At 36.4% G+C, this 12,967-nt stretch overlaps 1 protein-coding gene across 1 annotated transcript in view; it reads left to right on the top strand.

Annotated features, from left to right (window-relative positions):
- The window catches only part of LOC150106628 (teneurin-m-like), a 281,208-nt gene that overhangs the window by 251,563 nt on the left and 16,678 nt on the right, over nt 1-12,967 (top strand). Inside the window, exons 22-23 of the mRNA XM_090392589.1 lie at nt 1,063-1,220; nt 10,706-11,753. Coding sequence (XP_090248715.1) covers nt 1,063-1,220; nt 10,706-11,753 — 1,206 coding nt within the window. The remainder of the gene's footprint in view (nt 1-1,062; nt 1,221-10,705; nt 11,754-12,967) is intronic.

Below are 12,967 nucleotides of genomic sequence, written 5' to 3' on the forward strand. Positions count from 1 at the left end.
CATTAATGATCAAGAAAAGTTTTATCCTTCCCTACTATAAAGGACCACAACACATTCGCATATTTGAAACGTTTCTGCATATTTTGCAGACTCAGTATATGCACGCATTACTTATGTTCAAGTTACATTAAAACTAGCAACATAACTGTCCAGAATAGTTTCTATTGGAATTTAGGTGTTCTGTAGCTGGAATTTAATTCTGTCCTCAGGAAATTCGTCACAAAACTCCGTATCCAGTTCCACCTTCTCTTAGCAATTTACGAATAGAAAATACTTGAAAGTTGCGTGCAGGATTTGGTTCCGTAAAGTCGTATCGCCTTCCAAACCGTTCCGTGTTCAGTGATGTATTGCAGTTAAATTAGACGGTGAACTGAGGTGGAGATGGGAAACCTTCCTTGGCAATTCTGCAGGTAAATATTCAAAATATAGAGACGGTAGAAAACTGGTAATACAGGAAGGAAGAAAAGAGGAAGGAGGATTACTGGAACTCCATCTGCGGGACTTTTCAACGATACTGTAATGGAATTTCAATTCTTCTACGTTTGAAGTCAGTGTGGCTCGAAAAGGTATAGGTTTGTATCGATACTGGTTTCAGCTCTTATGGGAAAATAATAAAAAAAAGTGATAGAAGCTGTAGAAAATCTATACCTATTCTTAATCGATAACAAATGGGGAAATAGTTTTGGAAAAACAGAAAAAAAAATTGAAATGAAAAATGATTGCCGAATATAAATATTCAAATAGTTATAATTTTTAATAGATATCTTTCGGCTTTCTACAGTGTAACTATAAGTAACTAAATTGTATATGCAAATATATGAGTGAGGATTTGTATTAAAACTAAGCTACGTTTACTATTTGAAAAGATTCTCGAGGTTTTAGTTCAATGTGCAATAGCACTTTACACAAAACTACTGCAGCGTCACCTATACACTTTCTAGAAAATCTCTCCTTGTTATATTAATGTTCTAAACATCTTTGAGTAAATGCTTAAAATTATTTACAATTCTAGTATTTGTTTAGTAATAAATAACTATATTTTTTTTTATTATGTTGGTATAGGAATGGCTGTGGCAGTCGACAATACTTTGTACTTTGCCGATGGATCAAACATACGAATGGTGGATAGTAGTGGAGTTATCCATACACTTATTGGCGATCACCATCACAAACGACAATGGAGACCAATCCCGTGTTCGGGAACATTAAAAAGAGAAGAGGTAAGTGTGCAACCCCTCGAGTTATTTTAGATGTTTAAACTCAGTTCTAGATTGAACTAATGTACAAGACATAATTTGAAGAGCCAACATTTGAATAAACATTGAATGTGCATGCCAGTGATTAGTCGAAAAACCATCTAGTTAAATTATTTCCCTTATTTAGATCACAGATCGCATATCTTTACAAAATTGTTGATCCTTTGCAAGGGTCACGTGAATATGCACATTTGCCGTCTATAAATGACAATGATAATTATCTGGATTGTAACAAAGCCACTTATAGTGGAAATCAGCTCGATTGTTTACAACACTAGGAGAAACAATGAAGCTGCTCTTTCATTGTTGCAGAGTCAAAAGGCGCACGCATAGGAGGTAGATTTGTTCAGCTGTCATCGGATTAGTAGAGCACATGTAATAATTATCCCTGTATATAGCGCCCGTTTGCGTAGAGAGCGATGGAATTTACAGAAATCAGTCAACCGGACATAATATTTGGACATTTAGGAGTAGTTTAAATTATAATTACGTCACTGAATGAGGTTTCATAACTAGTGTAGGTAACATTGTATGAGCCATTAGTAACCTTATCTAATGTTGACCAGAAATACGAAGATAAGGACTCGATCTGTGCTTAATAATGAAAATTGAAACCTCGTTTACTCATCATCGTAATATTAATATATAGTCGCTAGTGGTGCATTATATGTATCAATTGCAGTATTTAGTTAAGCAATATATGAGGAATTTGTATTATTACCATTAGGTAATTAGGTCAATTTTTTATTATTGTAATTGAATTAGTTACGCCTATGAAGCAGTGCAATATGCTCAATAATGTAGGATGTGAAATGTAATAGGTATATTGTTATGCAACAATATGTCTCAAATATATTGTTGCCATGCCCCATACTTAACGCATAATTGTAAATTGTCGGTAAAATTAATATATGATAATTGTCTTTAGTTCATTCATAAACATAAACGCTTTTGATTTGTGATTTGGGAGTTGCTTACCGTTTGAATCAAATGTTTCACAAAGAAGTTTAATTATCACGCCTCATTGCCGAACAAAGTGAGTTTAAAGAACATATTTAGGACTTATGGAATACAGCTAAAGACATGACTCGTATTTTGGTATACAAGCCATTGTTGTTATTCATCATTGTTATGCCATCACATAATCCCGACCTAAAAATCTAATGGATGGCAATAATGCCAGTATATGAACATTATATTTATTATGCAATTCATGATTCAAGAGGTATATTCCACTCTCCTTTTAATTCCTCATTACAATTTTCTGACCTTTTGTTTTTCACAGATTTGGTCATATTACTCAGATGAGATATAAAATGTGTTTGAAACTAGCACTGTTTTTCAGATTATTCACAGACCAAGGGAAGTCACATAGTTTGTAGCCAAGACATGTAAATACGAATTAACAGACTAATCCCATATTAAGACTATAATAAAAGCCATTGAATGGAAACAGAGCCATTTAACACATTTTTCATATTATTGAGAAATCGTTTAACTTTATTGTTTCTTATCTGATTTATATATATATATATATATATATATATATATATATATATATATATATATATATATATATATATATATATATATATATATATATATATATATATATATATATATATATATATATATATTAATTTCAAAATGCTGAGCACATCCATTTTATAAACAAATCTCATCTCATCGTCTTTATACTCTCTTTTACCTTGCGATGTCGAGGGTTTATTAATAATCTGACCTTAAACCGTTCACAGGATAAGGTGGTCAGCCCTACGTTCCAGTGTATCCTATGTCCGTAGTGTTGGGTTATCAAGGCCGGTTTGCCTACTTTACGGGATGAAAATCCCTGGGATAAACTGGGAGAAAACCTACTGTCCACGCCCAAGACCGGCTAACGTGGCTATGGCTGAGGAAGATCCTTCAGCTCCTAACGTCGGTGACGTGGGGGACACTCCTTCTCCAGGCATATGGTTGCGAAGCGCACAGCCAGTAGGCTAACCGCGCGGACGTATGGCAGATGACGTTAGCATAGGACGTTATAGCATATGTACCATTTTGATTAATACAGTACTTTTGTACAATTTTCAGCATACGTGTCTAACTACTAGGTTTATTTGTTTCATTTAATTAGAGAATGTATTGTACCTATTTTAGGAGTTTCATTTTAACTTTTTTTTTGCTTTATTTGTGTAAAATTTTAATAATAATGTGTATTATACATTATTATTACGCATTATTATTAAAGCTTGTGATATTTACTAGTTTAGCAATATATTTATATGATTCTCACCCAAGGTTGTAAAACCTTATTTATAAAACCTCGTACAACATATTGGTAGTGTTAGTTGGATAAGTTTTTTCAATTATTTTATTAGGATTATTTTTTCTTATTATTGTATTACTCTATGATAGTTACTACAGTGTGATATTTTCTAGAAATATAGTGCTTTATTATTATATTATTATCCTAAAAGTTGCTTTGAATTCTGGAAAATCCCGATGATGTAACTGCCTATAGCAAGACCACTCCATATTGTACTCAATATGAGGTGCAACATTTCAATGATAGAAATCTGCTGTCACCCAAACATGTAATAATAATAATAATACGTGCATATTAATTTTTTTTCTATTTTGATCAGTGCATTAAAAAAAAAGACATGGGGGATACGCTATCCACTCAACCAACCAAGTGGTTAATTTTCTGTTAATGTTATCTTTAAAAAATGAACTGAAGTGTATTTTTTTCTACTCAAATGTGTTTATTAATAGATTTATTATTGAAGAGACCGAGTTTCCAGCACGCTACACGTGAAACTGGACAGTTGCATGTCTAGCCAGAAACATGATATAAATATTCAAAAGTTTTCTTAGTCTCAAAATACATGATTTAATTATTAAATTACCAAAAGACATCGGTATATTAAAATTAACAACGGTGTAGAAACTGCTATTAACTGTAATTCAGAAAAATGCGAGCTCTGATCGAACTGTCATAGTGAGTTCGATCAGTGACAGTTTTGGGGTGGAGCACATTCATAGTGCTCCCCCCCCACAAAAGAAATGAGAGATGAAGATTCAAGCGTATATTATCTCCGAATATAATGGTTACAAGGTTCGTGATTTTGCAATTTATGACGTAACTGGCACAGCATGTATTCCGTGGCAAATTGCAACTTTGCTTCAAATATAGTATGAGGAAATAACCTTTACTCTAAGATTTCCCTATAAAATTAATTAGTTCGAATTAACAAAGATATATACTATATCATTTACATTAACTAAATTATATCACTTTGCTACAATTGTTTCTTTGGCAATTATGAGGAAAGGCAATTATGAGAAAAAGTGAAGCACAACTTATAAAAGTGCATGCTTTGTTTACTCCATAAAAATCAGCTGGCTAACTCGAACCAAATTAAAAATGTGATATTAGCTGATTAATCCATAATATTATTACTGTTGCGATATTACTATTGTTCACTACAAATTTCAAATGGTCTGATTTTGAAAATATGACCTCAAACTTCTAAATCCAATTGCACGATTGGATCTATCGTCACTGCTAATGACGTCACAATGATTGTATTCTAGTATTGATCACAAAACGCATGCGTGCGAATTGTAAGTAAAAATTAGTATCCACTTTATGATATATGCACGAGTGTAAAACACATAAGCGAACCTTTTTTTATTATTATTTAAGACTATTCTAAAGACAGCAGTTTGCTGAATATGCACTTTCATTTGGAAGATTTCTAATAAGTTAATTAAATAACGAATTGGAATAAATTAACTTGGCATCACCCATGCTAAACGGATACAGTTATAAAAGTCTGTAATTGACACACATTCATGACAGCAATAACAGTACATCTGGCAAAGTGCCAAGAAATCTGCAAGTTTAATTATGTTCATCCAATTGCAACAGATGGTTGTAATTCTTACTCTTTCTAAGATTTACTTCGAGTCTCTTATCGCGAGAACTTTATGAAATTCATTGAATTTTCATCGGATTAATTTGGCTTCTCTGTCTCTTTACGTTCGTAAAGACTAAATCGAATTTTCTATCTCGTTTTATGTGTTTTTGACAAACTGCTTAGTAAAAAAGAAAACGGGTGTCAATGCTCTCCCAGCAAGATTAAAATCGACTTTCCTTTCGGTAAAATAACGAAAAAGAAATTTCTATGAAGAACGTTACTCTGACATTTCGGTAGAAAGACTTCTAATATAAGAAACATAGCGCTGGTGATGTTGAAAGATCTCTACTTAAGAAAATAAATACACCATGCAGTACATTTTCGTTTGTTTACTTGTCTTTCCTTCTATCTGGAAACATATTATAGCACCAAATGATGTACTATTTGTAGGCAAGTCACGCAATAAATAACGTATTTCAGTCAAAACATATTTTCCCCTTCGTATTAATGTAAACTATGAAGAAAACGAATAGAAAGTGACAATCACCTTCCATGTCTATAATTATGATGTCTAATATCAGTTATATTGTTCAAGATTGTGCAAAAAATTATTATTTTTATAATAAATATAAAGAATCATTATATATTCTAAATTGTTGCATAAATATTTTATTATAATTTTGGAAATTACGAATTACATTATTTATTATAAGAGCACACCTCTTATTTATTAACATAATTTTTGTATTATTATCATTTTGGCATAAAATTGAATTAATTGGTAGGATTTGGTGAGAATGAATGAAAAGTCCTTTTTAGGACTTCCAGGGTAACAAATAGCAATGCTGAACCGAGGAAGTAAACTGAGGTTCGGCTGTTGCTGTTATCCTGGGTGTGAGTTTTTGAGTTCGCTCCCTTAGGGTTTTTGCCTTAAGGGAGCACCTTGAGTCTCCGGGGAAGGTGTTCTCCGGCAGGGCCCGCTGAGGGGTTCTTGTCGGTGAATTATTTTCCTCGGAATTTGAGCGGTTCTGCTCAGGAGTCGGGGTGCTAGGATGGGGCGGCCGACACTGAGTGGAACCAACGCTGAGCGGTTCTGCTTAGACGGGGAGCCCGTCGGGGTGCTTGGACGGGGCGGCCGTCACTAAGTGGAACCAACGCTGAGACATGGACGGTCTTTCGCCCACTATGGAGTGGCCTAGAGATCGTCCGATTTTTTGAGATTTTACCCTTTACTTACTAATCAGGACTTCCAGGGTAACAATTAGCAATGCTGAACCAAGGAAGTAAACTGAGGTTCGGCTGTTGCTGTTATCCTGGGTGTGAGTTTTTGAGTTCGCTCCCTTAGGGTTTTTGCCTTAAGGGAGCACATTGAGTCTCCGGGGAAGGTGTTCTCCGGCAGGGCCCGCTGAGGGGTTCTTGTCGGTGAATTATTTTCCTCGGAATTTGAGCGGTTCTGCTCAGGAGTCGGGGTGCTAGGAGGGGGAGGCCGACATTGAGTGGAGCCAACGCTGAGCGGTTCTGCTTAAACGGGGAGCCCGTCGGGGTGCTTGGACGGGGCGGCCGTCAATGAGTGGAACCAACGCTGAGACATGGACGGTCTTTCGCCCACTATGGAGTGGCCTAGAGATCGTCCGATTTTTTGAGATTTTACCCTTTACTTACTAATCAGGACTTCCAGGGTAACAATTAGCAATGCTGAACCGAGGAAGTAAACTGAGGTTCGGCTGTTGCTGTAATCCTGGGTGTGAGTTTTTGAGTTCGCTCCCTTAGGGTTTTTGCCTTAAGGGAGCACATTGAGTCTCGGGGGAAGGTGTTCTCCCGCACGGCCCGCTGAGGGGTTCTTGCCGGTGAATTATTTTCATCGGAATTTGAGCGGTTCTGCTCAGGAGTCGGGGTGCTAGGATGGGGCGGCCGACACTGAGTGGAACCAACGCTAAGCGGTTCTGCTTAAACGGGGAGCCCGTCGGGGTGCTAGGACGGGGCGGCCGTCAATGAGTGGAACCCACGCTGAGACATTGACGGTCTTTCGCCCACTATGGAGTGGCCTAGAGATCGTCCGATTTTTTGAGATTTTACCCTTTACTTACTAATCAGGACTTCCAGGGTTACAATTAGCAATGCTGAACCAAGGAAGTAAACTGAGATTCGGCTGTTGCTGTTATCCTGGGTGTGAGTTTTTGAGTTCGCTCCCTTAGGGTTTTTGCCTTAAGGGAGCACCTTGAGTCTCCGGGGAAGGTGTTCTCCGGCAGGGGCCGCTGAGGGGTTCTTGTCGGTGAATTATTTTCCTCGGAATTTGAGCGGTTCTGCTCAGGAGTCGGGGAGCCCATCGGGGTGCTAGGATGGGGAGGCCGACACTGAGTGGAACCAACGCTGAGCGGTTCTGCTTAAACGTGGTGCTTGGACGGGGCGGCCGTCAATGAGTGAAACCAACGCTGAGACATGGACGGTCTTTCGCCCACTATGGAGTGGCCTAGAGATCGTCCGATTTTTTGAGATTTTACCCTTTACTTACTAATCAGGGTTACAATTAGCAATGCTGAACCAAGGAAGTTACCTGAGGTTCGGCTGTTGCTGTTATCCTGGGTGATGAGTTTTTGAGTTCGCTCTCTTAGGTTTTTTGCCTTAAGGGAGCAATTTGAGTCTCCGGGGAAGGTGTTCTCCGGCACGGCCCGCTGAGGGGTTCTTGCCGGTGAATTATTTTCCTCGGAATTTGAGCGGTTCTGCTCAGTGGTCGGGGAGCCCGTAACTGAGTGCAACCAACGCTGAGACATGGACGGTCTTTCGCCCACTATGGAGTGGCCTAGAGATCGTCCGATTTTTTGAGATTTTACCCTTTACTTACTAATCAGGGTAACAAATGGCAATGCTGTAGCCAATGAAGTTTTAACTGAGGCTCGGCTATTGCCGTTACCTAGCCATGACTAGAGCTTTTAGCTCAATAATACCCCATCCACACAGATTTTCTTCATTCAGATGACGGGATAATGAGTCGAGGACTCAGTCCATCGCCCAGTTCTTTTAAGAACTTAAGCTTAACTGAAATTCGATTTTTTTAAGAGGATGTTGAGTCTTATCAGCTATGTTGGTTTTCTGACCAGGATTTCTATGTTAATTACATTATTTGTTCTGTTACTTAAAAGAATAAGTACACATGAAAAAATAATTTTGACTGAATTTGATAGAGGATTAAAATAAATTTTGAATAGATTTTAATATAACAGTTGAAAATTATTATTATCCCAACGGCTACTTATGCTTCAGAAGCCTGGAGATTATCTCAACAACCAATCAAGAAACTTCAAGCATTTGAAATGAAATGCCTCAGAAAAATTAATAAGACCCACTGGATGCAACACAAGACTAATGATCAAGTCAGAACAGATTTAAACTTCCCAGATAATATAATAGACACAATCATTAAGCATTAACTGAGATGGTTATGTCATATTCAGAGAATGGCCACTCATAGACTCCTATATTTAGCTTTGAATGGATATATAGGAAGAAAAAGACCTAGAGGCTGACCAAAAAAGTACTTGGATAAAGTTGCTGAAAGAACATTCACATCTACCCAGCTATAGAGTCATGATTGAGATGGCTAAAGATCGCGATAAGTGGAGAACCTTTCTTCTTAGTGGACTCAACCCGTTACCAATCGGATGAGATGAGATGATGATGATGATGAGGTAATGAACTGTTCATCAATTAGTTATTTTCAACATACTTTAAATTGTATATTGGACCTGAAGATGCTAATAATTAATTTTTTTTTGTTGTTGTCAAAAGCTAAGATACATAAATCTATTATATTCATTTGCAAAATATATTCTTCTATAAAAGGTATCATTTCGTTATTCATTACGTGAATTAAGTGTTAACTGACAATCAATTAACTTAAATACCCACACCATGTTAAAACTCAGTCCATCAAATTTATCTTCGAACTTGTGACCTCTGGATGTCTCAAAATTATTCAACATATAAGGTATAGAGCGTTTAAAAATCTTCAGTCCTTCATATTAATATTGAGGATGTTAAAATATATTTATATTTTATAGGCAAATGTAAATGAAACAAAAGCCATGGAAATTTACTAGATAGCTTATGAGAATGTAACCTTCGGCATTGGAGTTGCTTGGTTTCACTCTCTGAGACAAGGACTCTGCTCAGAGAACCAGGATGCTCTTTTTATTGTTCCTTAGCTTAGATTTCACTGGCTTGGCAAATGATTAGAATTGTTGATTCTTGTAAATATAAATAATAATATCTTTATATAAAATGTGAATGTGTTTTTAATATTTTCTATGATAAATAAGCCATATTTAAGGATTTAAACTTTATGTCTTGTTATATAACTATGCACCTAGAGCTCACTTATGATAAATCTAACTTTCAGATACAGGGGAATTTTATTATTCTTAATATTAAGAAAAATTCACATAAACTGGGTTTTATATTGGCCGAAGGATTTTAATTGATACTAAGTAAGAAATACCAATACGTTTCGCCAACTTAGGTGTTTGGCTTCTTCAGGATAAAAAAATAGATACAGAACAACTTAAACACTAAAATTGTTCATCAAGGAATGAACCGAATACAATTGTATTTTTGTACAAATACAGAAGAACGAGTACATCAAACGCATGGAGCGTGTACGATATCAACTGTTGTTATGCAGGAACGTTCTGTAATTAGCAGCGAAATTTAACTCTGGTGCTTAGTGATCTTATGAGGGCCTTCCAAATATCAACTAAAATTAATCCTTGGTTGTGTTTGGAACGGATGACTGTTATGGCTTCTTTTATGTATCGGGAGCGAAAATCTTCTTCTAAATACAGCATGGAGCTTTTGTCCCATTCGATGGTATGGTTTGTCCTCTAGAAATGAGGGGCTAACCCACAATTTTCTTCTCTGTTATTGTTTACATCGTGTTCTAATGGGAGAAAAGCTCCATCCCCTATTTAGAGGAAGATTTCCGCTCCCGAAACATAAAACAGTCATCCGTTTTATACGCAACCTCAATAGAAACCAAGGATTAATAGCTGATATTTGGAAGACCCTCATAAGGTGATTAAGCACGCCAGAGTTAAATTTCGCTGCTAATTACAGAACGTTCCTGCATAACAACAGTTGACATCATACACGCTCCATGCGTTGGATGTGCGTGTTCTTCTGTATTTGTAAAAATACGATTGTATTCTCTTCATTCCTTCATGAACAGTTTAAGTTGTTTTGTATCTCTTTTATTCACCCTGAAGAAGCCAAACAGCTAAGTTGGCGAACCCTGTTAGTATTTCTTATTTAGTATTAATTAAAATTCTTCGGCCAATATAAAACCCAGTTTATGTCAATTTTTTGTACGTTTAGATGATCGAAAATAGCATAGAATCATAATTCATATTAATATTCAACAACCATTTAGATATAATATATATATGAAAATATGTGAAAAATAGATATTGATTTATTTATAATTATTTTTAAGAGCATATATTTATCTTTATTTTTGTTTGTGTTTCCTGTCAGGCAAAATTGCGGTGGCCAACAGATTTAGCAATCAATCCACTGGATGGATCTCTATATTTCATCGACGACCATATGGTACTCAAACTGACTTTCGACAACTGTGTGATGGTGGTCGCTGGTCAGCCTGTGTACTGCAAATCCCAACAAACCAGTAGTCACAAGACTAGAGTGAGTGCAGAGCGAAGTCTAGGATCCTTAATTGGTTTCACATTTGGTCCATCGGGCACTATGTACATCGCTGAAGTAGATTCAAGAAACGTGCATAAAGTTCGGAGTTTATCACCAGAAGGAGATCTCCTGCACTTTGCCGGGCGGGAAGGCACTTGTGAATGCGAGTGGCAGAATTGTTCTTGCTCTTCCAAAGAAGAAGGATTGCTTGCTTTGGACACCCGACTTCTAGCAATTTCTTCTTTGACAGTTACTAGTGATGGGGTCGTCCACATCGCTGATCAGGGCAGTCTGCGTATTCTTTCCGCAGTTCCTTATCTTCCCCAGGCAGACGAACAACAAGAGTTCCAAATCGCTTATCCAGAGAGTCACGAGGTGTACGTTTTCAACAAGTACGGTCAGCACGTCGTTACCAGGAACGTGCTTACTAATAAGAACGTGTACACTTTTCTTTACAACGTCAACACGAGCTTCGGTAAACTAAGTGCGATCACAGACGTGTCCGGAAGTAAAGTTTCGTTTCTTCGAGATGCGGGACACAGCCTTCACACCATAGAGAACACCAGGGGAGAGAAATGTCGCGTGCAGGTGACCAATCAGGGACTCATCGAGAGTTTTACCGACCCTGACAATCTGGACACTAACTTTGAATACGACGGACAAGGTCTTCTTACGGTGAGATCAGACGGAGCCGGACGATCATTCTTCTATTTGTACGACGAAAACGGTAGACTCACTCACGTGGTTAAACCGAGTGGAAAGGTGTCGTCTTTGTTCTTCGACTTGGGTCCGGAGGGAGCGTCTGTGGTGTCGGAAGATCAAGAAGAAGGACGAAGAGCGACCGTGACAGTGAAAGGAACGACGGTGGTCACCGAAACAGGTAAAGACTACCGTTCTAATTTTTCCCCTTTATCTATACACGTACATCTTAAAACGATTATATTTTTTGTGTAATGGATTGCTGTACATTTTGAAGGACTTATATATGTTTTTCATTGAGTAGTATGCTTACGCAAAACTGTTTCCCATATAATTGCTATAAGAACTACTTTGTGCATGATAAATGTATTTATATGAGAGATTTTTATGCTAAAACTGCATTTAAAATTATTTGTAGAACGAATAATAATTTTTTACATATGCTACATGTTTTTAAATATATGTGGATGCACATGGTATCGTGTATTTGATATTACATTACCATCGCTCAAAAAGCATTATTTCTAACGAGCAAAATCTGTCGTACAGCATTTCTCCGGGAGGCATCTGATAGTCTGTTAAAATTCTCTCAGAAACACTTTAGATAAAAACTAAGTTGAAAATATCTAAAAGTTTCTTTTATGTATTTAATAAATTTCAGCAAAGTCGAGTGATACGAGCTGGAAGCAATACTTTTTTATTCAAATTTCTTAGTAGTTTATTATTTAAAAATTATTGCAATCAAAGTTTATTACTCAAAAATCTGCACACCATTCAATCTTGTTGAAGTCCATCCTGGTGCTTAAATTTGAGGGTAGGATGAAAGCGATAGTTTTGGTATCGTTTTATCACCCACTAAATGCCAATCCCAAGGAAATTTATATCCTCCCTTCCATTCATCTTTGAATAATTTACAGCTTGCTTGACGATATCATGTTTAGTATTAGCATGATTACCAAAATCTTTATTATTGCCCAAAAATGTATAATCAAATATTTAAGCATCTTAGGGGAAAGATTATTGGGTTGATTTATTAATCTTTGCTGGCTTCTAAAAGAAGGCTTTCGGTTTTTTATACTTTAGAAGCAAAAAGAAATAAAATCATTTTAACTTGAAGTGAAGCATTTCTTGCACTTCTTTAGTAGACGTTAAGCCAAAAATAAAGAAATCAAATTCAATATATAAAAATAAAAAGACAGTGGACGTATATTCTGCAGAAATTACTATTTATGTAGACAGGCATGTTATTCTAATTATTAACGTTAAATACTGTAGCTGGTTTTGTTATTCAGCACTTAACCTGCACGATATTGTGTATCACTTTCTACGGAAAACTTTCCTTACAGTATCAAAATAGGAAGTTGTTTAATGATGTTCATATGGATTTCATTTTAT

Source organism: Typopeltis vanoorti, chromosome 5, assembly GCF_054136105.1.
Source record: "Typopeltis vanoorti isolate ZY-2024b chromosome 5, IOZ_Tvanoo_1.0, whole genome shotgun sequence".
Classification (NCBI taxonomy): domain Eukaryota; kingdom Metazoa; phylum Arthropoda; class Arachnida; order Uropygi; family Thelyphonidae; genus Typopeltis; species Typopeltis vanoorti.